The sequence below is a fragment of the Alternaria burnsii genome (assembly GCF_013036055.1).
Source record: "Alternaria burnsii strain CBS107.38 chromosome Unknown 701, whole genome shotgun sequence".
Taxonomy (NCBI): domain Eukaryota; kingdom Fungi; phylum Ascomycota; class Dothideomycetes; order Pleosporales; family Pleosporaceae; genus Alternaria; species Alternaria burnsii.
Window position 1 is genome coordinate 62,987 of NW_024066124.1, and position 21,055 is coordinate 84,041.

Genomic DNA, 21,055 nt, shown 5'->3' on the forward strand with positions numbered 1-21,055 from the left:
ATTCGTAACCTCAAGGATCCCAAGGCAATGCCTGGCTGGTACGTTGGACGCCAGTGGTAAAGTCGGCTTGTTGGGTCTGAATTGCTGTCGCGTGAGTAAGGCTTCAACGTGACGTAAGACAGCAATCGAGCTCTAGAATATGGGAAGAATCCACAACCACCAACAAAGTATGGGGAGAACAGCTGCTCTTCGGAAACCGAAGCAAGTCTAGTGTCGTACGAGCCTCGGGCTCTCCGATATGACCACTGTAGATCGATGCTGCGAGGCAGCCGAGGCAGTGATCAAGACGATCGCTGCATCGATGTAGAGTGAGGAGAAGTTACGGGTCAAATCGGAAACACCCGTTGTTCATGACTCTAGGCTGTAGGATGCAAGGGGATGGGCTGTAGAAACAGCCATGACTTCCCCAGATTGACCCCTGGGATGGCCAAACCTAGAGGTGATCGGACGGGAACTACGGTAGGTTCGGCCAAGGAGAAGAAAGTCGTTTGACGCCACTGCAGCATTTCGGACCGCAGCAAACTAATGGGCGCCAGTCAAAATACTCACGGAGGAGCTGCCCTTTTGGCCTTTAGGCGCACTCGGATCGCGGAGAGACGGTGAGAAGGTTTGTCCGAGATGAAGGAGAGCAGAATGATCATGGAGGAGCATGCGTGTAGAGGGCCTTGTTACAGGAGAAGTTGAAGGCTGTTTAGACTCGAATGCGTCCCTGGCAATACAGAGCAGGCCAGGAACGCATTCCGAGATGTGGAGAGGGAATGCAAGTCATCTCGGAGGACTTGGCGTTTGGGTGGCAGGGAAGGAGCAAGCGAGCCGTTCGGCGCTAGTGGGCAGGTGGGCGCAAGAGATCCGCTGGCATGTGAAGGTGAACTTCTCACGCGCAACAAGACGCATGCAACCACTTGAACTCTCTCACCCGAGTCTCTCACTCCTGCGTACATCACCTGGCTTCATGGTCGGCGCCTTCCGGGAATGCGACTGCTCATCGACACGGCGTATTTGAAGCCGGCTGCGCAACAAGCGGCCCTTTGCGAATGCTCGTTCCTCACGTCATATCGCGCGCGACTCTCCCAACAGCTTTGCACAACACCAATCTCGACGCTTCTAGACGCATAAGCACTCGAGAGCCTGGTCGCCAGTCTCGATCCAGCCACTCCTGGGCCCGGCCAAGCCGACACACGGTAGACGGTCGCCTGTCGCTCGGCCTCCATCACCACCACGGCAACGACTCAAGCTGGAGGCGTTGTCGCATCAGTCGTTCGCGGGGCTCGCGGGTGCTACGGCCAGAGGCCTCCCACGTCCCGCCATGAACGACAAAGATCCGCCGCCATTTGGCTGTACGTTGCACTGCTACTAATCCCACGTCACTGGCTGACTGAGCAGACACCTTCTCAAACGACTTCTTCGATAACGGCGCCTCGCAATGCGACAACAATGGCCAGTCCATTCTCAGCGACATGGAGAACCAGCAGCTCGACAACTTCTTCTCTCTGACCAACCCCTTCGACTCGCTCGACTCGCATCAGCTGCCACCCGCCCTCGACGCCAAAGCGAGCGCCCACGACTACAACAACTGGGAGGACTTCATAGCCCCGCCGACAGTACATCGAGTCACCAGCACCATACCAGACCAAGCCCGTCCCCAGAACAGCTTCCACCAGGACCAACAATACCGACACGCAAACTTTCTGGGCAATACCGAAGATGAGCTCCAGGCAGCCACGGCTCTCTTCAATCAGGCACAGCCATCCTATGCCAACGGCCGCTCACACAGCTTCCATGGCTTGCCGAGCACGTCCAACACCTTCCCCACAAATCCTGTCCACGATCTGAATGCCGGCACTCTGCCATTGGGTCCGCAGCATGGGCTCTTACACGAACGCTTGGGCGCTCTGGTTCCCAACCACAGCACGCCAGCCATGGACGCCCACTTTGCGCCGCAGTGGTCATCGAGCAAAGCAATGCAACAGCACCAAGCCGAATTCGGTCCGCCGCTGCAGAAGCTGGACTTGAAGAGGTCATACGCCTTTGGCACAGACAACTCCTTCGGCAGCCCATCCGGCTATTCGGGGCCGAACGGTCATCGAAGCGAAGAGATTGCGGCAAGGGCGTCGATACAAGATCTCGAGGAGACTTCACACCACATACTACGAGCCGTCGCAGGCATCCAAGGGCCAACCACGACTCCTACTGCATACAAACCGGGACAGCGCGGTGGCGGCGACGACGACGAACGATCCGACGAAGCAACATCTGAAGATGAATCCTCTGACCGCCCAGCGAAGAAGCGGAAAAAGAGCCAAGCACGGAATAGCAACGTGACACCCAAGAAAGCCGTGCGGAATGGTAAGGCGCGGAAAACGGCGACCATGGCCGACGACACCAGCAACAATAATAACACGAACAAGAAGAAGCGGGCATCTGCCACTACGACGCAAAAGACTCATCGCGAGAACTTGACTGAAGAACAGAAACGCAATAATCACATCTTGTCGGAGCAGAAGCGGAGAGATCTGATTAAGCAGGGGTACAAGGACTTGAATGAGGTTGTGCCTGCCGTGAGGGGTGGGGGGTTGAGTAAGAGCCAGATTCTTGTCGAGGCTGCCAACTTTTTGGAAGGCTTGATTGAGGGGAATGAGAAATATCGGAGCGTGGTCGGCTAATACGTGCCATGTGGTTTGCGAGATGATGTGCCCTTGAGTGAGAGACTCGAACCGACATCGCGTTCGACGTCAAAGAGTTCAGGGGACATGGCCCGTTGCGTAAGAAACATGTTGTGCATGCACATTCACGAATTACGACGAGAGTAATCGGCCATGATGGGGTGAAGGCGGTGCATGTTTTCTCGCTTGATGCTAGGTTGACGGCACGGCTCATGGCAGTATCATCATACTGTGCATGCCATCTACGAGTTACGAAGACGATTCCGTCGTATCGAATCATCTGACACACCAAGGAGGAAGGAGGATTTGGAGCAGGCAATCTGCTACACATACACAAAAAACCGGAGTTATGGAGGCTACGATACCCCAACCAAAGTAAATAATCTTCTTGTTTCATACTTTATAACCAAATCTATTTGTCTACAATGCAAATTGTTGTGTAAGTGGGGACCGGTGGTGGATGTCTCTCTCTCTCTCTCTCTCCGATGCTTACACACACACGTTCGAATGTCAAAATCTTCCCACAGCAACACTAACGTTATGCCGTAGCTGTAGCAGCAGGGCCCCCAGTCTCAGCAATCTTCTCTTTTGGTATATTGATCCTCATTGCCTCATCCCTTACTCTCGCCGGTCCGCGCTCATGTCCCTTTGGCACGCCAGCGATCCTCGAATTCCTACGTATCATTAGCCGTTGAACTGACTACGCCATTGCCAGTCCAGTCCCCATTTTCATCTCGACCTCATGCCATCCTTCTCTCTCTCTCGTCCTTGGAAATAAAATAAAAAATGATAGCCCTGTGTAGTAAAGAAAAAAAGGTAGGTTTGGGGCAAAACTAACTCACCGTTTTCCCCTCGCACCCCCCGGTCCACTACTCTTCTTCTTCGACGCGTCGGGAACATAGTCACACCGGCCGTAGTCGTTGCAATACCCTGTTTTACATACATTGTTGCTCCGACACGGGGCGCCGAGACACGTGTCTGTGGATAGACAGGGGACGCAGGAGCCCCAGGAGCAGTATTCGTCGGCCGAACAGTGCAGTGGCGACGTACACGGGGAGGGGTGGTGGGACGGTGAAAGGCATGTGTTCAAAGAGGACGATGGGGAGGATGAAGTGGTGGCGGTGGCGGTGGTTGTAGACTCGAGGAGGCGAGTAATGTGAAAAAGATGCTCTAGAGAGTCTGTGTAGCACGACCCATTTGGATCATTTGGATGCACTAATCCCCGCTGTATCTCAATCTCGTCGCCCTCAATCGTTCTTTTTCGTTTCTCGATCGCTGGTTGTATCGTGCTACGCGCTGAACACGCTTGACATGTGCCTTGCTTCTCATCACACCTCAGATGCGATTGGCAAACTGCTTTGCTGTTGCACCGCTCTCCCACTTTACCAGGCTGTGTCTCGGGATACGGCTGACACACACTATTCTTGCACAAGAGGTCCGGTGAGCATGAATCCGCAGCGTCGCACAAGTGGCCCAGACAGCCGAATGTGCAATCGCTCTGCTCGATGATGTAAGGGTTCAAGACTACGCTCGAGACGTTGGAAAGACCCAGGGGCTTTAGCTTCCATTCTTGCGTGTTGGAGCCCGTGAGCATGGCTTGGAGGTGCTGCGCTGTTTTTTCGTCGGCAGAAGGCGGGATGATGGAGACGGGTGGGGGTAGGTACTTGGTCCAGTTGAAGTTACTACGGGTTGTTACCGAGCGTTTGAGAACGTCCGTGAGGGCGGTCCAGGTGGTGTAGGTGGGATGGATGGGATTGATGCGCGAGGTCTTTCCCTCGGAAAGGGTGGTTAGGTGGGAATATATCTAGATTCCTTCTCGTTAGCATCACGATGCATGTTTTTCTCTTGAAAAGGCGGTCGTCGGTGAGAAAACGAGGCCACGTACCCAAGGGATTCCCCGATAGTTCAGCGCATTCCCTTGATCAAAAACCGCTTCTTTCTTGTAAAACAAGCCAAATTCCGGGTTGTGCACATATGTCCACTCCTCCACCAACAACAATTTGCCCTCTTTTCCTTTCTTCCCTTTGCCCATTACCCTCCCTGTCAGCGTGTTCCCTGGTAAGAACATTTCCGCCCACGGCGTCCCCGCCGTTCTCTCCGCCGTCTTGTCAAAATACCCATGGATGCCAATGACGTCAATAGCCTTGCAGTCGAAGACGCTGTCTGGGAAATTCTCGTTCCCATCCACACTTTGTGGTCCAGAAACCCCACCACTAATAACCGCAATACCAGCACTATCAAGCCCGATGCTAAATTTCAGATACGAGGCCATATCACAGAGCCAGGATTCGCCGGACGGTATCGGGCTGATGCCAGAAAATGGCTGGTTCTGCAGATCGACACCCAAGATGACTTCAGAGAGGGAGCCCCAGGACCGCCCATCAAAGTTCCTGGAAGGGTAGTGTTTGAAGAAGACTTCGAGGCGTGTTTTATAGAGATTGCGGTACTCTTCGCTGCTGTAGAAATCCAAAAAGGCCCCGTCGAGTTTCTGACAGTAGGCATCACAGGGAACGTCGTTTGAGCCGCGAAGCGCATGCGCGTCATGGGGTGCGATGATGACTTTGACCTGCCCCTTTGACAGATGGTGGATGGCGGCTAGTGTGTCGTCGAATTGATCCAAGAGAGATTTGTCGAAGCCGCCCAGCTCGCCTTCTGGATCCGGGTGTTGGGCATCTGGACGGATGAATAGGCGGATCACTCGCGCGCCACTTTTGACAATCTCACGGATGCTGTCATCGCGGTGTTGGGGGGCGAAGAATTGGAGTTGTGGGTAGTTGACACCACCGAAGGAATGGTGGTTAGCTGTTATCCTGAGCGAGGCAGATACCGGCGGTGTCCAGGAGGTTAGGGAGATAAATACTGCTAGAAGTGAGTGAAGCATCATGTTTGCGACAGGTACATGGAAGGCGACGGAGGAACTGCAAAGGACCGGACTACAACGCGGTATAAGTCACTCATCTTCAACTGGACACGTATAGAGGTCGTGGTATAGACAGATCTCTGTTGCGGAAACTAGTTGCCACAGGTTGCGGGATTGAAGCTGTTCATATACATATATTAATTGCGGTCGTTCGTGTAGCCAATCACGGGTCGCTCAAGTTTGATACACGCGGGGCTGCTAGCCTGGACGGCGGAATGATGTTATTTAGCGAGGTGATTCTTCTAAAGCCGTGATTAGGTCTATCATGCTGTTGTAGTGCTCGTCACGTTCTCGGACGGCGGGTTGCATAGTCGATACGCCAAGAAATGAACGGTCCAAAACTCACAACTGGCAACATGTCATCATGCTGCATATGTCCCGACATGCATCCAAGGGAAGATGGTATGAGGAGCGCAAATTCTCAAACGGCGAAGAGTGTAGCAAAGCCGCCTTCCTGCCTCATGCGCGCCGATGTGTGTCCTGGCTACTTCGGTCGTGACCTTGGTTCCGACGGAAAGCTGTTCGATGTGCATTGTTCATCCAGGCGCGATGTCACCTATAGCTTGCGCGACGGATGTGCGAAATTGCCGGTCTACGCATGCGATGTCTGTTACTCAGTCAAGGATCAAAGTGCCTAGCCATCAGCACACTGTTTGCATCTGTACAACGCATTGTACGTGAGACACGATATGCAGGAGTGAAGTATTGTCATCCCCCCGGTTTGTCGCATACGGCCTCAAGTCGCTTGAGCGTTGCTATGACCTCTTCCCCAATGCCCTCGCCGCTGGACGATGGGGCAAATCGGCCATGGCGCAATTCACTGAGCGCGCCCACAATGTCTTGAACCTCTGTCAAGGCTGTTCTGTTCTCTTGCTCTATCTCTGCAATCCGAGCCTCAAGGCTTTGGCACGCTTCGTCGATGTCGGAGTGGACCGTCTGTAGGGTGTGCGGTTTCTTACGAACTTGGCCGGACATCTGGCGATGAGGTCAGCACGGGTCGTAGTAGTCTCTTTGGTATAACGAGCTACCTCCTCCTCCATTTGAAGCGCAACAGGGTCCAGTCCAGCGACGGTGGCATCGTCTATCTGGCGTTTCTCCCGTGCATACTCCCGCCTCAGCTGCTTGGACCGTTTGACCTCGTCGATGATGTCTTGACGGACGAACTCAACATCCTTGTCGCGTATCCTCTGAAGCTCGCGATAAATCTCTTCTACAGCGGGATTGGACCGGTGGGCGCGGGGAAAGATGTCGGTGAAGTCGCGTAGGGTGATGAAGTCGCGCAGAGGAGCAGGGGCGAGGAGGAAGTCACCGAGAATCTTGGCCTCTTGCGACGGCATGACTACGGTGGGAGACGTTATGTTCAGATGAAATGCAACTCATACATGTGATTGGTGAGGCAGTGATCGTGGTGGGATCGCCCAACGAAGGAGGCTCATCGGAAAGCGCGACGCGTGCTGGCCCGTGCCCAGAAAACTCCCGTGAGACGTGCCTTCGACGATTCTAAGCAAACATCGACTGGACCATCTATTACCAGGCTCATCGACTTGCTCACATTAACCAGGCAACGAGAACTGGTGTTCTGCGCTGCTGAGCATCTCTGTCTGACTGTCATCACTACCATAGGGACGCGCTACCTGGACGTGCAATCTCAAGCACCCTGACCGCTTTCTTTTCTGACTACCAAACACATCAACACCAGATCCATCGCATTTCATCGCAATCATGGCGCCTGCAGCCACTCCAGAGGCTGCGTTCAAAAAGGACGAGAAAGTCTTCTGTTTTCATCATGAGTTGCTGTACGAGGCCAAGATACTTGAAGCCCGACCAGTAGAGGAAGACAGGAAGAATGGCTTCGAATATAGGGTGCACTACAAGGGCTGGAAGAACACGTACGTATCTTCACTTTGTTTGACATTTTCTCCGCTCGCCCATCGTTCCGCTCCTCACTGCGGAAGTCACATCTGTCCGCGTGTACACTTCACTCTCTCAATCCATGCACAACACCACTGCCATTTATCTATCTTCACTCCATCTCAAACTCCTAATTTAAGCATTCAACGAGTCGTGGATTGGCGTTGGGTCCAGTTGCTAACACCTCGCAGCTGGGACGACTGGGTTCCTGAGGATCGGCTTCGCAAACTGTCGCCTGAGAACAGAGAGTTGGCCAACAACCTCAGGCACGAGATGCTAGCTGCCCAGCGTGCTGCAAGGGCCCAGCCCGCACCAGCAAAGAAGAAGGCGCAAGGTTCGGCACGTGGTAGCGAAGAGCGCCAAACCTCCGTCTCTGCTGCCCCTCGCGGTCAGAAGAGGGTTCGCGACAACGACCTAGAGAAGGTATGTATATTAGCATCTTGGCGCAAAAAGCGATGTGGAGTGATTTTCTAACCCTGTTCAGGAAGAAGCATTCCAGAACAAGCTCGCAGTCAGGATCTACATGCCAGACAGGCTCAAGAGTCTCCTAGTCGACGACTGGGAGAACATCACTAAGAACCTACAGCTAGTGCAGCTTCCTGCGAATTATCCTGCAGGCGTCATATTAGACGAATACATGAAGCACGTCAATGATAACAGCAACCGTACCAGTATCGAGCGCGACATTCTCGAAGAAGTCATAGCAGGACTAAAAGAGTATTTCAACAAGAGTGTTGGTCGTCTTCTTCTGTACCGCTTTGAGCGTGAGCAATTCTACGACATCTGGTCTCGCATCCAACAACCGACTGATGAGCTTGCTGGGAAACCATTGGCGGACATCTACGGCGGCGAGCACCTCTTGCGTCTTCTGGGTATGTGTTTTTACGACTAGGAGAAGCTTGATCTTCGGCTGACGAGGGCGACGCAGTTACCATGCCCGAACTCATCGCGCAGACCAACATGGACCACCAGGCTGTCACGCGCTTGCGTGAGGAGCTGAGCCAAATGACTACGTGGCTCTCCAAAGAAGCTCAGATCAACACCTTCTTTGTGCCTACTTATGAGAGCCCGGGACAAGCCTATATTGACAAGGTCAAGTCCAGTACCTAGGGGAATGAGTGATTTCGAGCTTTAACAGGTCAGCCTTTTCGCTTTGTCATCCGTGTATCATCACTTCTGCATGGCTGGTAGGTCTGGACGCATGGTCGTACGGCGCACTGGCGTTGACGGGTATTAACAATCTGGTTCGGAAATTGGAGCATGTCGTGTTTTGTGGTCAAAAGAGCTCCAAAGTGATATGCATACAGGCATAATAATACAATCTTGAAAACTGCCTTCATGTTCCCCTGACCACTCGCTCCAACACCCCGGCTGCCCAGCGCAAACACTGCGTCATATCCCCCTCTGCTTCCCTCGGCATGCCACATATTCCAACACTCTCACAAACACTTCCATCCAACTCCCCGTCCACGTCTCCGCTCCTGAATAGAAATCTATGATCTTTGACGTAATTTGGCCATACGATATTGTCGACATACCCCGGTGGATCTGTCCAGAACCCTTCAATAGTTACATACCCACTCCGCGCTTCGCGCCTGCGCTTCGCAGTCTCGTAGGAAGTGCGGAGGAAGAGTTTGACGTCAAATAGGGAGCGAATGTCCTTCATGTCTTCTGAGAAGAGGAGGAAGCCATCGACGATACAGATGCGTCTTTGTTCCCACCCCGGCGTACTACTACCCAGCCACGTCGATACATCCTGTCTTAGTTTCTGAATCTCGGCTTCGGGTACACCGTGTTCTCCGACGCTGTTTTGATCTTCTTGACTGATTAACCAGTCTGGGCTGTTTCCATGTTCTTTGATGTGTTGGAGGGCTTGTTGGAGTGCAGGTAGGTTGAGCGACTCTATGCAGTCCCAATCCTGGACGCCATTCTTGACGGGAATCTCGGCGTCGGTGAGGTAAAAGTCATCGAGATGTAGAATGAATAGCTTTGATGGCGGGAATATGTCGCGGAGTAGGCGGGAGAGTGTTGTCTTGCCAGATGAAGAGGGTCCTGAGATGCCGATGAGAAGTGGTGACGGCATGTTTACGACTTTTCTTTTCTGCCGTGCTTCTGACGAGTCTCTCCAATGGCAAGCTCTGTAGCACACTGTCTATTTAAATCACGCGCGACATACAACGACTATGACTATCAAGTCTTCACACGTGCAATGGTGGGGCTTATCGGCGTCCGATCGCCCAACGGCCCGCTAGTTCCCCATATTGCGCGACGCGGCACCTCTGCAACTACTGCGATTGAAGCTTGACCCTGCAGCATCCCACCCCGACATAAGCTGCAGAGAGCGCGGAAGCGTCCTACCATGGAGCCATCACCTCTAACCCAGGACTCGCGGCCTGAAATATTCCAGCCCAAAATCATATCCCTCTACGAAACCCTATTCAAAGTGTGTCCTCTCTCTCCCTCTCCCGCCCACTTGCGCCAGCAGTGTGCTAATGCAAAGGGGCGCCCAGGAAGATGACGAAGATGTCGAACTGTCCGAGGGATTCTGGCAAGAATTCTTTCTCCACCGCCCCGATACAGCCGGCCTGAAGCGCACACTGGCCTCGATTGCGCCAGACGAGATGCTTCACCAGCAGGCGCGTTCACAGCAACTCTTCCGCCATGCCATCCTCCGCGTCAAGCAAGCAAAAGCACCCGCCGACGAAATCGCCCTCGAGGTACCATGCCGCTCTTTGCCCTTAACGTCCACACCCAATCTCCATGCGCTTACCGCTTAGACCTTGACAGTCTTCCTCGATGCCGCTCTTACCAAGAAATACACGAATCCTAGCTCCGACATCATATCTGTTCTCACTGGACTCAACGATGCGGACGCCGTTATGACGGATTTTGTAGCCACGCTGGATACGGCTATACGGGGTGGACGTGATGGTATGTTTTATTGTCAAGACCCCAAGGATTATCGATACTGACATCGACATGGCAGTTGCTTTGCGCCTGAGGGCCGTTCGAGCGACGCTGAGTATAACCGCCGCTGGCTTTCAGACTGCGCTGCCGAGTTACTTCACGCATCGTGATCTGTTTCCGAGTCTCATGAAGGTATGTCAGGTCGTTATACATATATACATGGACAAACTAAGTCAGCAATCCACACAGTACATCTCCGACTGTCCCTCGACCCCTCAAGTCGTCCCCGCCCTCTACCTCCTTGGCCTCCTCACAAACTACAACAAATTCGAATTTCAAAACCCGTATCGCCTACGTCTCGACGACTTTGTCAACGACGCCATCATACAGGACATGGTGAGCTGTTTCGGCGACACGTGTAGGAAGCTAAGAGATAGTTATGTAGCTGTGCAAGATGATATGCCCGAAGGTTGGAGTCTGGGATCTACGCTTAGTTACATTGGCTTAGGGGCGCTGGCGGGGAGTGGGAGTAGGCCAACGACACCGACACCGGCGGCCCCTGAAGAGGCAAAGAGCCTCTTTGCTGCATTGTGAGTAACATGTCCTCTTCTTCTTCTGCTTGCTATACCCACAGCTAACATCTCTCCCTCCCCTTTTCCAGACCCGGTCCGGAAATCGGCGTCCTTCTCCCTGTCTATGACTTCGCAAACGCGAATAAAGTCTTCTGCTTCAACCTCGTCAAATCTACCCCCAACACCTCGTCCAATGCCGCAGCAGCCTCACCATCCCCCCTCAGCGCGTACCTCTCTTTGACGAGCTATATGTTCCAGCATGCACACAGGAGTGCGAGGGCGGCGCTTTACACATATCTCAGTCTCTTCGTGCTTCAAATACTTGTCGAGGACCAGACGCTCGCGAAGCGTCTGTGCAGTGAGGAAAGTAAACTGGACGTAAGATTGTGTCGGCAGCGACAACCTTATTTGCCGGTTGTGAGGGGAGAGAGGGTACCAGGTGCTGTGATGCTGGACATGATGAGTGATGCTATCAGCCATAATTTAAGGAGACGGTTGGATGTGGACTTTTACATGTGAGTCTACTCTACAATCTGCTATCTGGGAAAGGCGGGAGGAAGATATGAAAAGGAGAACAACTAACACCTTTTTCTTTTTACAGCCTCTGTCTCGGCGTCCTATTGCGTCTGCTCTCCCACCTCAGTCGAACAAAAACGCGCATCACGTACCATTGGGCAGAACTCTGGCGAACTCTCCTCTCCTTTGTCCGCTTCCTCACCACGTACGAAAGCGACATCAAGAGCAACTACAAATCCAACAAGATGATTGACCTGCTCGTCAACCTCCTCGCTTTTGCCCTGTCGAGCGGCGAAAACTTCTTACCGGATCCAGCTGCGTATGACGACCTCTTCTACAAGCTCGTCGAGAGTGGCGATACCCTCGTCAAGTTCCGAGACGCGTTTGGCTTGACGTCGTCGTCGGCGGGGAAACAGGGGTCCATGCAGACGCTCATCAATGTGTCGAATCACTATCAGGCCTTGTTGAATGACAAGGGCAAGGCGAGGAAGCATCTTAGTCCGCAGGAAGTGCACGCGGTTATCAAGCAAGGGTATGAGACGCTGAGTATTGACGCGAGTGAGGGATTGGATCGGTGGGACAAGTTTCGTGAGGCCGACCACAAGTCAACGTTGAAGAAGATTGCCAGGGTTGTTGTGGAGGATGCTAGGGGATTAGGTGGCGAGTAGCTGACGATAGTTGAGTAATTAATTCAAGCGAAAAAAAAAAGCCGTTGCACCGTCGGGGAAGAGGACTTGTGTATGTGTTGACTTCACGGTTTGAAGAATATACAATCTGATACTCGATGGGTATGTAAGCTTCCTATCCTCCCGTCCAACCCGAGACCTTTGCATTGTTTCCCAGCTGCACACCTCCTCCTCACGCCTTGTAAAGCGTATCCAAAAAGCCCTTGGCCAAATCGACAACGACGCTCTTATTGGGCAAGCTTCCCGCCACACCGTACAGCGCCGCGGTATCGCCCTTGACAGCGCCCTTTGCGCCTTTTCCTTCGGCGATACGCTTGCGCTCCGCATCCCTAACCTCCTCTGTAACCTCGACAAGATCCTCAATCAACTTGTCCACAACGGCGACAATCGGCAGGGTAACAGCGACATGGATAGCGGGCGGACTCTGCAGGGCATTCAAATGCCAGCCCTTATTCGACATGCCATCAGCAATGTCGTAGATATCCAGCGTGTTGGACAAGAAAGCCACGACGGAGACTTTGGGCTGTCCGATGATTTTTAAATCAGGGGATAGTTGCGGGTTCTCGCGGATAGCCGATTCAATCTTCTTCATGCCGCCGACAATCTTGTGGCAGGCGTCGAGATAGCCGTTGCTGCCTTGCTTGACGAGCGACGCCCAGCACCCTGCAATGAGAGCGCCGGGGCGAGAGCCGGCAATGGAAGGCGATGCGTAGACGCCGCCGGACCAGTCAGGCGAGATGAAGTATTGGTATTTGCGGTAGATATCGGAGCGGTACAGCACCGTCGAGTTGCCCTTTGGCGCAAACCCGTACTTGTGTGTGTCGCAGGATATGCTTGTTACGCCTGGGAGACGGAAGTCAAAAGGGTCAAAGTCGAAACCTGCCTTGGGTAGCATGGGGATGATGAAGGAACCCAAGCAACAGTCTACGTGCAGCGGAATCTTCTTCTTGACAGCGAGTTTGCTCAGCCCGGAGATGTCGTCGATGATGCCGTGGGGGAAGTTGGGGGCAGAGCCAACCAATAGCACAGTATTTGGATTGATCAACCGGGAGACGGAGGGCAAGTGGACTTTGTAAGACGGGGCTTTGCAGGACACGAGATGCATTTTGATCTTGAAATATTCGCATGCCTTGCGGAAGGCTGTGTGTGCGGTTTCCGGCAAGATCATCTCGGGAGATGTGACGCCGCGCTCGTGGTAGGCTTTGTTGCGGGCAGAGAGACATGCCATGAGGATGGATTCTGTGCCGCCGGAGGTAGTCACGCCGGCCGCGTCTTCGGGTGCGTTGAAGAGGGAGAGCACCATGGCTACGATCTCGGCTTCCATCTTCCTCACACCAGGGAACACATCGGGGTGGATGGGGTTCGCAACGGTGAACTTGCCAAACGCCTCGGTTTGCAGTCTGGTCAGCTCGTCCCCGCCGTGGTATACCGCGCCGCTGACTCGTCCGTCTTCCCATCGCGTGTGCTCCATGTCGGCCAATTCGCCCAGTTTCTTGCGCACCTCTTCTTCGCTCCATCCTTCAGCGGGTAGACTGGTGATGCGCTCGACGCCGGGCCCGCTCGGAACAAGCTTGCGTTCGAGCTTCAGGAGAGATTCAGAGACTTGGGCTTGTACTTTGTCGCGCACACCGGGCAGTCGGAGGAAGACGCCGTAGAGGTAGCGGCGGATGCTGATGTAGGCATCGCTGATGGAGCCGAAGATGCCGCGACCTTTGAGTTGGTAGAAGGTGATGCGAGTCCAGCGGAGGAGGAAGAGGACGAAGATGACGTTGCGCAGACTGTGTATCCATGTCAGTACACTGTGTTTTGTTATCGCTATTGCAAGCGCGCATACACATCGATGTTCAGGGCGACGAGCTGGCCATTAGCGGAGCTCTTCCGCGCATTGAACGTATCGCGTAGACTGACAGGCAATCGCGAGGAGCCAGGCATCGTGGGCTTAGTGGGGAGTACACTCTAGGTCGACGCCAGAAGCATACTGTGGAAGCAGGAATGCGAAGCCGGCACGCGCATTGATTAAGCATTGCCAGAGGGCTTGCCTGCTACGTCAAGCGTCGTCTATCACATGTCATGTCTCGGAGTGCCAAGATACCCGTTGCCGAGCGCCTTAACGGTTTAGAAGCGGGGCATTGCTACTTTGGGAGACAACATCACAAAATGGCAGCTCGAATGCATCATCACTGTGATAGTACTCGGATTATGCATTACAACGAATGCCATTGGACCATGGCTAGATCGGGTCACAGAAACTGACCACCATCATGTGTCCTCGCACACGCATTCAGTATCGGATCCCGGCCAACAGACTGTCCAAATACATCGCGGCCAAACAGACAACAAAAAGAGCATGGGTAGGAGTCAAGATTCCTGAGCTGTATCAGGCATCATCAATGCTAGGGGTTGCAAAGGGTTTTGCAAGCAACGGTTGTTGGGCGATATCATGACGATTCCAGGGTCGCGATCCACAGCAACATCCAAATCAGATCATCACAGACAATGAGAAGGTGGGAGAGGCTTTGATAGCGACATGTTCCGGGTCCATGAAGGTGTAATGCTACGGTACAGTGGCCAACGAGCCAGATTAATATATACCCTTCTCGTTGCGAACCTCGCTCCTGCGTCCGTGGCTTTTATTCTCCCAATCCATCGTATCAATCTTCCAGCCCGTAGATGGGCTGAGTACCTCCCTTCTCTGCACTCGCCATATCGCTAACGAGCCAGATCCCACAATGGAGACAAGACCACGATGTCGAAGCGACAGTCTCCACGGCCGCAACATCAAGGTACGCGGAAAAACTCAGCAGGTTGCATGGCTACTTTAATTGACCTTTTTCGAACCAGAAACCATTCATCCCAACAATGTCAAAGAAATGGGCACAGCAACGACTCCCTACTATCGAAGTAACTGCAGACCCCAAGGGCAAAGGCAAGGCTGTTGACTACGGTTCACGTACACCTATTGCCGACGAGTTCATGTCCGAAGCTTTCAAGTCTCAGAGATGCTCCACGTCTTCCATGTCTTCTATAGAGTCAGCATCTACTGAGCAGGCTGATCTCTCCCACTTGTCAACCGACATGTACGCACCAGGCCCTTCTAGCTCCAAACCAGTCCATCCTAGGCCTACACCAATCCCGTTCTTTCCATCTCCACCAAGTACCAGCGCCCGAGTCAGTGGTCCAGAAACTGGCGTCACCATCTCACAGAGCGACTCCACTCCCGTCCCGACTCGCGGACATCGTTCCGAATTTGAGGGCAACGGAGGTTGCACTTCCGAGACCTCGTCTGTGTGTACTGAGCGCCCGACTCAGCACAAGATGTACCTGTCTGCTGCCACCTCCTCCACACGTAGAGGTAACCCCAAGACGAACGGGCTAAATGGAGATCGAGAGGTTTGCCTCCAAGTGCCGGCTCCAAAGGTCAAGCCGGTGTTTGATGTTGTTGCTGAGTATCACGGATTGGAGCTGTGTCGCATCAGTGACGCCGTGCCTTATCGTGAGTACTTGGTTCTTACAATAAATGGGTTTCGTTGCGACTGGAACGTCCTATGTCCTTATAAAGCATCTCCGGATTACTGACAAGATTGTCTAGTACTCGGTACCCGCAACATACGCACCTGTCTTGCGTCCATCACTGAAGACAATTTGTCTCACACCCCCGACATCCACCTGGGCAAGATATCGCGCGGTAGCCCGGACGCATACAGCTCTCTCGACATCTCTCTCATGGCCGTCCTCCACTCCCTCCGCAACGCCTCCTCCACCCGCCAGGCTGTTGGGAATTGGTATGTGATATCTCTCCTCCTCCTCCTCCTCCTCCTCCTCCTCCTCCTCCCAGTAGACTTGAGACATACACTGACCTAGCACCACGTCCATCCAGGTACACCCAAGGCCTCGCCACGCGCAAAGACAGCCTGATCCTGTACGAGCACACTGCAGCCACCGGTCCGGAACAAACCCTCGTTTCGGCCGCCAAATTCCACGACATGGCACAAACATGGCTGCTCCTCCGCAACCCGGCCAACAAGTCCGGGGATCCGCCTCACGCCATCAACTCCTGGGTAGACATCAACACGAGCCTGCGCAAGCAAAACGTTGATATCAGCAAAATTGATACGAAACTCTACTACGAGCTCACGACGGTGCTCGAGGGCGAGGCGCTCCAACGCCGGATCGCTGAGATTGCGAGGTGGAGCAGGACGGGGCATCTGAATAAACGGTATGCGGTTTGGTGCAAGTATGTTGAGGGAACGAAGGAGAAGAAAACCAAGGTTACTGGGACCCAGCATACTGTTACACCAGTTAGTAGGAAGGAAAAGGACACTCGCACAGGTACGATATCTTCAACGGCTTCACTACTCTGAATGGGGGGGTGTGGGTATGGTAGAGACATGTAACAGTCACACTGATTTCGTTTTTCTCCATTTCCCAGACAGTCTCAACGCTAAACGCTTCGCACACGAGCACCACCATCACCACCACCGGCACCCCCTCGGGCGTCCTAGATCCCTCGTCTCCGACGACGACGACGACGACGACGAGAAAGCACAGCGACGCGCCGGGAAAGCAGTCCGCGCTTTCACTGCAGCTACGGCCGCCGCTCTCGAGACGCAGAGGAAGGAAAAAATTGACAAGCAGGGAGGCGTGATGCGAGGTGTGGCCAGGGGATGGGCCAACAGGAAGAAGAGAAATACTGTTCTCTTTGTTCTCTTCATTACCTTCTTCTTGGGGCCGTTGGTTGGCGCGCTGCTCTGGGCTATGGCTATGCGCAAGTTTGATTGGACGCCGGGGGCGGGCGAGGGGTATTAGATGGGAAGGTTGACGATTCGTGACTTGGAAAACGGACAGTGGTGGTGGTGATGGTGAGACTGGGGTCTTTGTGATGATTGCATCGCTGATATTGGGAAACGACGGGGATGGCGAGAAAGGTTTTACATGGGAGATGCTGGGCCTGAAAACCCCAACGTATACTTCGTAGTAACTTTTCCCTTCTCCATAACTGTTAAACACTCAATTCATCTACATCTCCTTAAATTTCTACAAGGCGACCATGTTAAACTCTCCGGTCTTGCTGACACAATGTCCCAAGTAGTTGTCAGACAGAACGGCGTCCGTCGTATCTGACGCATCCGGCACCGAGGTTCGTCCTCTTGGTTGCTGATGTGCAGGGCTGGCAATGATAAAGTTATGCCCAGACTTCTCACATGGAACATGCAATATTGGCAGTGATAGTCCCTTGGCTCTCAAGACTCTACTTGGTGAACACGAACCTGCAAACCAATCACGTCGACATGCTCAACAACCGCTAGGTCAACGGCCCCTGATGTTGTGGAACGAGCACTCACCAATATCCCTTACTAACGTAACGAACAATAGCAAAGCATCTCAACAACCAACATCAAGCTCTACCCAGGTATCCTTGTCGTTCGCTTAACTGCTCCTCTAGGGCTGACTGTGATATCGTATCTCCGAGCCCTTTCAAGGCACTAAACTTACCGAATAAATCTTTCGTGTAATTGCTCATCTCCGGGCGTACCGTGCTTTCCGCTCCGCTACGCATTCCGTCTCCGCTCCGTCCCTTAGCACTCGACGCTATTATAGCACATGCGAACCAGTCCATTCCAGACCCTTTTCGCGTGTCCTTTGGTAAGGGTTATTGTGGTTCTGTTGGTGTTGCATACCTGAAGATCGTCATTTCGCTAACGGCTACGGTATGACGACGACACTAGGAGGATGGGAAAGCGATGCGATGACTATCCGCGATGAACATAGACAAAGAAGAATTTGTCCCTCCCCGCGGATGGGTGTCCCTGGGAACAAACCAAGCTGACGGTTCATCGTCGGGATGTGAACAACGCACATCATCTCTCTCGCTCGTACTTACTACATCTTGACCGTAATCTCCGCGGAAAAAGAAAGAGAACATGGTAGCTTGCCCAATCTCCCAGCTTGCAGCGAACATGCCGTTTTTTGAGAGCAATTGCGATGAACACGATGTAGCGAGCGATGGAAAAAAATAATGGGGATGGTTAGCGGATTTTTACCTATTCTTAGCTCCCCTTGCATTCCTTTTTGCAAAAGTCCAGAACGCTCAAACGAAAAGCGCCCATACCCTTTGCAAGCCGCGTTTTCATTAGCACTCCCGAGGAAACTTGCACCCCAGCACGAAAGCGTTCTTGACTAGTCAATGTGCAATCTGCCGCAAATGCGCTTTCATGTACGATGACAATGCACAAAGTGGCGGGTTGATGTTGGTTTCTGGTCGTGGTTCGCGCTCAAAGTGTTGTCGGAGAGTGGTTTCGGCAAGGTAAAAGGTAGGGGTAGAGCAAGCCCTGTACCTGTAGCCCTGCAGGTACGAATTTGGAGAACAACGTGTTTTACTGGGCATGCAGGAAAGATTGCGCTAGAGTTGGGGAGACACGAACACGAACGGATTTGTTCGTGTAAAGACGATAGCCGTTTTTTTCTTCTCTTAACACACACACAAGGGCTACAGGTACGAAGGCAACTGAGGTCAAGAAAGACATGTGTTCTATGCTGGGGAAGTGTCGGTGTGTTCAATAGCAAGAAACACGAACACGAACACGAGCCTGGTTGTCTGTGTGGACATTTACTATCATTCTTTCCCCCATACATCTCTTTTGTTACACGAGTTGTTCGAGTCGCAAAACTCGCACTACGGTTATAATCATCGAATATGACAGCTGTCAAATGCTCGCATTTTGCCAAAGATGTTTCCACTGTGGCTTTTTCAAGGCTCATGGATTTCACAAAGATCCACCAACAGTCTCGAGTCACAAACGTAGGCGCGAAGCGGGGTTACGATGTGAAACACGAAACGAAAAAGACAAGATGCGACAAGTTAGCTTATCGATGATACGAGATAACACCGGGGCGGACTATAGGTGGGTTAGGCGGGGATTGAAACTCGAAACGAAAAACAACATGTGACAAACATGTGTTTGAACAGGGAACGGTTTGGTTACAGTTTTCCAACCTCCAAATATTTCACCTTGGGGATTAACTCACTTTATCGATCCGAACTTACAACCTACGTACGTAAGCCGGCAGTACTCATTACATGTAAAAATCTCCCCATATTGCATTGCCCGATACGGTGCTTACTGTATCGTTCGTATCGCTGCGTCTTCAAGATCTCTCGGTGGTTTTTTTTTTCAGCCTCCCGCCGCGCCACGTCATACCCTGCTCTCCGTTCCGTATTGTGATGGTGAAATCCTGGGGATCTGGCTCAAGGATAAAAAAGGTGCTCGTATTCGGATCCCATGTCCGTTTACGGGTTGGATCCTTTATCCCCCGCCAGAGGCAACGTCTACGGCTAAAGTCGACTGCGTTTTGTTAAACTATGGCAATGATGTCATACTCAACGCCCGCCTACCCAACACAGCATGCAAGATGCAAGAAACCGCTGCATGTGAAGTGGAGGCAAAAAAAAGACGGCTGTGGCTTTTGCAAGTCATTCTTGTTTTTTTTCCCTGACGTGCATGGCTCGCGTGGACTTGCAAAAAGATTGCAAGATCAACATGCCCAACTGCCTTGTCATGTGTGAGTATGTGGCTGTGGGTTCGTCCCGCGGCTGCTGGATGGAATCGATCGGCAGACGATCTTGTCATGTGGTCATGTCACAACGGTGATCGCGAGGCAATGTCCACATATGCGCCCACGAGGTAGGATTTGCATGTGCGAGCGGTGTGTAAATGTAAGAAGCGTAGGTATGATGGATGTGTTGCAGGTTGTATTGGTATGAGTAATAATACTTGTGAGAGTAAATGGCATGCGATGCTATGCTAGTATTGTCGCCCAGGACAATGATGATGGTATGGTATGCAAGTGGTATCATAGAAAAGAAAACACCGAGAAATGCCCATGATGATGTGTGAACGCCTGAATCCCCCCCTTTCTGTACATTTCGTAGTCGTAGTTCCTGGTCGCGTTCCAAATGTCTTCATGAACTATCCTCACTAATCGTGCCCTCGCTCGCTGACGACATGGATGATTTGCTGTCAGATGGCAAGGGACCAAGTGTCCATCTCCAATCCCTCGTCCGCTTCCGTCGACCGGCAACGGGCGTTTCGGGCGCAGAATCGCTATCGTCTTCACTGCTGGAAGAATCCCTCTTGTCACCCGCACGCGGTGACTTTCTTGGTGAGCTCTCTACCGAAGAAGCAGTACTGCTGATGGAGAGCTGAAGAGGCGATATGCTAGTGTTCGAGATGTTGATCGCCGGCTTCAGGCTCAGACTCGGTTTGCCCGTCTCGGCTTCCGACTCGCTTGATGTCGTCTCGACACTCGAAGTCAGTGACGACAGCGTTGAACTACTCGATTCGAGATCGGAGTGTGCGAGAGTGTATTTGGTGGTTGTGATTTCCTCCTCAAGTGGAGTGCGGAAGGAAACACGCTTCTCGGCGGGGAACATGGGGCGGTTTGAGGAGCCCATTTTGCGTGGTATTATCGCGCGGGCGGGGCTGTTGGAGAGGATGGAAGTGAGGTTGTGAGGTTGCTTGTAGGGTATTGAGCTGGTGGCTGAGTCGGTGGAGGCGGATGTGAGTGTTGATGAGAGGGTAGATGCTGAGTTGGGGGTGGTGGGTGCTGGAGCCGGGCGTTCATAGGCGTTGGAAAATGTGTTGCGGACGGTTGGCGATACAGCAGAGAGGGTCTCGAGACGCAGACTGGCACCTTTGCCCAGGATACGCGGTTGCTCAGTGTTGATGGAGAGTTTGGGGCGCAGCGGGGCCTGTCGCGGCGGGGGTATTATAGGCAGCTGGGTAGTCATACTGGACATGGCAGATGATGATTGCGAGTACGACGGCGTTATCGAGAGGGAGGGGTGTGATGGCTGCAAAGTGGACAGCATCATGTGTTTGG

At 52.8% G+C, this 21,055-nt stretch overlaps 9 protein-coding genes across 9 annotated transcripts; 4 read left to right on the top strand and 5 right to left on the bottom strand.

The window, feature by feature from the left end:
• Positions 1–1,306: 1,306 nt before the first annotated feature.
• On the top strand, positions 1,307–2,663 carry GT037_009847 (uncharacterized protein; the record flags this gene model as incomplete). The annotated part of the gene is made up of 2 exons (XM_038934894.1): positions 1,307–1,337; positions 1,384–2,663. The coding sequence occupies 2 exons, from the start codon at positions 1,307–1,309 to the stop codon at positions 2,661–2,663; spliced, it is 1,311 nt and encodes a 436-aa protein (XP_038782308.1).
• Positions 2,664–3,201: 538 nt separating this feature from the next.
• GT037_009848 (glycoside hydrolase family 5 protein) lies at positions 3,202–5,547 on the bottom strand (the record flags this gene model as incomplete). Its single annotated transcript, XM_038934895.1, has 3 exons — positions 3,202–3,337; positions 3,506–4,467; positions 4,549–5,547. The coding sequence occupies 3 exons, from the start codon at positions 5,545–5,547 to the stop codon at positions 3,202–3,204; spliced, it is 2,097 nt and encodes a 698-aa protein (XP_038782309.1).
• Positions 5,548–6,291: 744 nt separating this feature from the next.
• On the bottom strand, positions 6,292–6,920 carry GT037_009849 (uncharacterized protein; the record flags this gene model as incomplete). Its single annotated transcript, XM_038934896.1, has 2 exons — positions 6,292–6,558; positions 6,612–6,920. The coding sequence occupies 2 exons, from the start codon at positions 6,918–6,920 to the stop codon at positions 6,292–6,294; spliced, it is 576 nt and encodes a 191-aa protein (XP_038782310.1).
• A 385-nt stretch (positions 6,921–7,305) lies between these two features.
• GT037_009850 (4 histone acetyltransferase eaf3 mrg15 subunit) lies at positions 7,306–8,604 on the top strand (the record flags this gene model as incomplete). The annotated part of the gene is made up of 4 exons (XM_038934897.1): positions 7,306–7,472; positions 7,686–7,917; positions 7,979–8,366; positions 8,423–8,604. 4 exons carry the CDS (start codon positions 7,306–7,308, stop codon positions 8,602–8,604), a joined length of 969 nt encoding a protein of 322 aa, XP_038782311.1.
• A 226-nt stretch (positions 8,605–8,830) lies between these two features.
• Positions 8,831–9,577, bottom strand: GT037_009851 (p-loop containing nucleoside triphosphate hydrolase protein; the record flags this gene model as incomplete). The annotated part of the gene is made up of 1 exon (XM_038934898.1): positions 8,831–9,577. One exon carries the CDS (start codon positions 9,575–9,577, stop codon positions 8,831–8,833), a length of 747 nt encoding a protein of 248 aa, XP_038782312.1.
• A 276-nt stretch (positions 9,578–9,853) lies between these two features.
• GT037_009852 (duf-domain-containing protein) lies at positions 9,854–12,157 on the top strand (the record flags this gene model as incomplete). The annotated part of the gene is made up of 7 exons (XM_038934899.1): positions 9,854–9,937; positions 10,005–10,211; positions 10,272–10,425; positions 10,481–10,593; positions 10,651–10,991; positions 11,063–11,488; positions 11,575–12,157. The coding sequence occupies 7 exons, from the start codon at positions 9,854–9,856 to the stop codon at positions 12,155–12,157; spliced, it is 1,908 nt and encodes a 635-aa protein (XP_038782313.1).
• A 190-nt stretch (positions 12,158–12,347) lies between these two features.
• On the bottom strand, positions 12,348–14,107 carry GT037_009853 (plp-dependent transferase; the record flags this gene model as incomplete). Its single annotated transcript, XM_038934900.1, has 2 exons — positions 12,348–13,953; positions 14,010–14,107. 2 exons carry the CDS (start codon positions 14,105–14,107, stop codon positions 12,348–12,350), a joined length of 1,704 nt encoding a protein of 567 aa, XP_038782314.1.
• A 927-nt stretch (positions 14,108–15,034) lies between these two features.
• GT037_009854 (uncharacterized protein) lies at positions 15,035–16,981 on the top strand (the record flags this gene model as incomplete). Its single annotated transcript, XM_038934901.1, has 4 exons — positions 15,035–15,668; positions 15,765–15,957; positions 16,053–16,504; positions 16,605–16,981. 4 exons carry the CDS (start codon positions 15,035–15,037, stop codon positions 16,979–16,981), a joined length of 1,656 nt encoding a protein of 551 aa, XP_038782315.1.
• Positions 16,982–20,135: 3,154 nt separating this feature from the next.
• On the bottom strand, positions 20,136–20,972 carry GT037_009855 (uncharacterized protein; the record flags this gene model as incomplete). Its single annotated transcript, XM_038934902.1, has 1 exon — positions 20,136–20,972. The coding sequence occupies one exon, from the start codon at positions 20,970–20,972 to the stop codon at positions 20,136–20,138; it is 837 nt and encodes a 278-aa protein (XP_038782316.1).
• Positions 20,973–21,055: the final 83 nt, after the last annotated feature.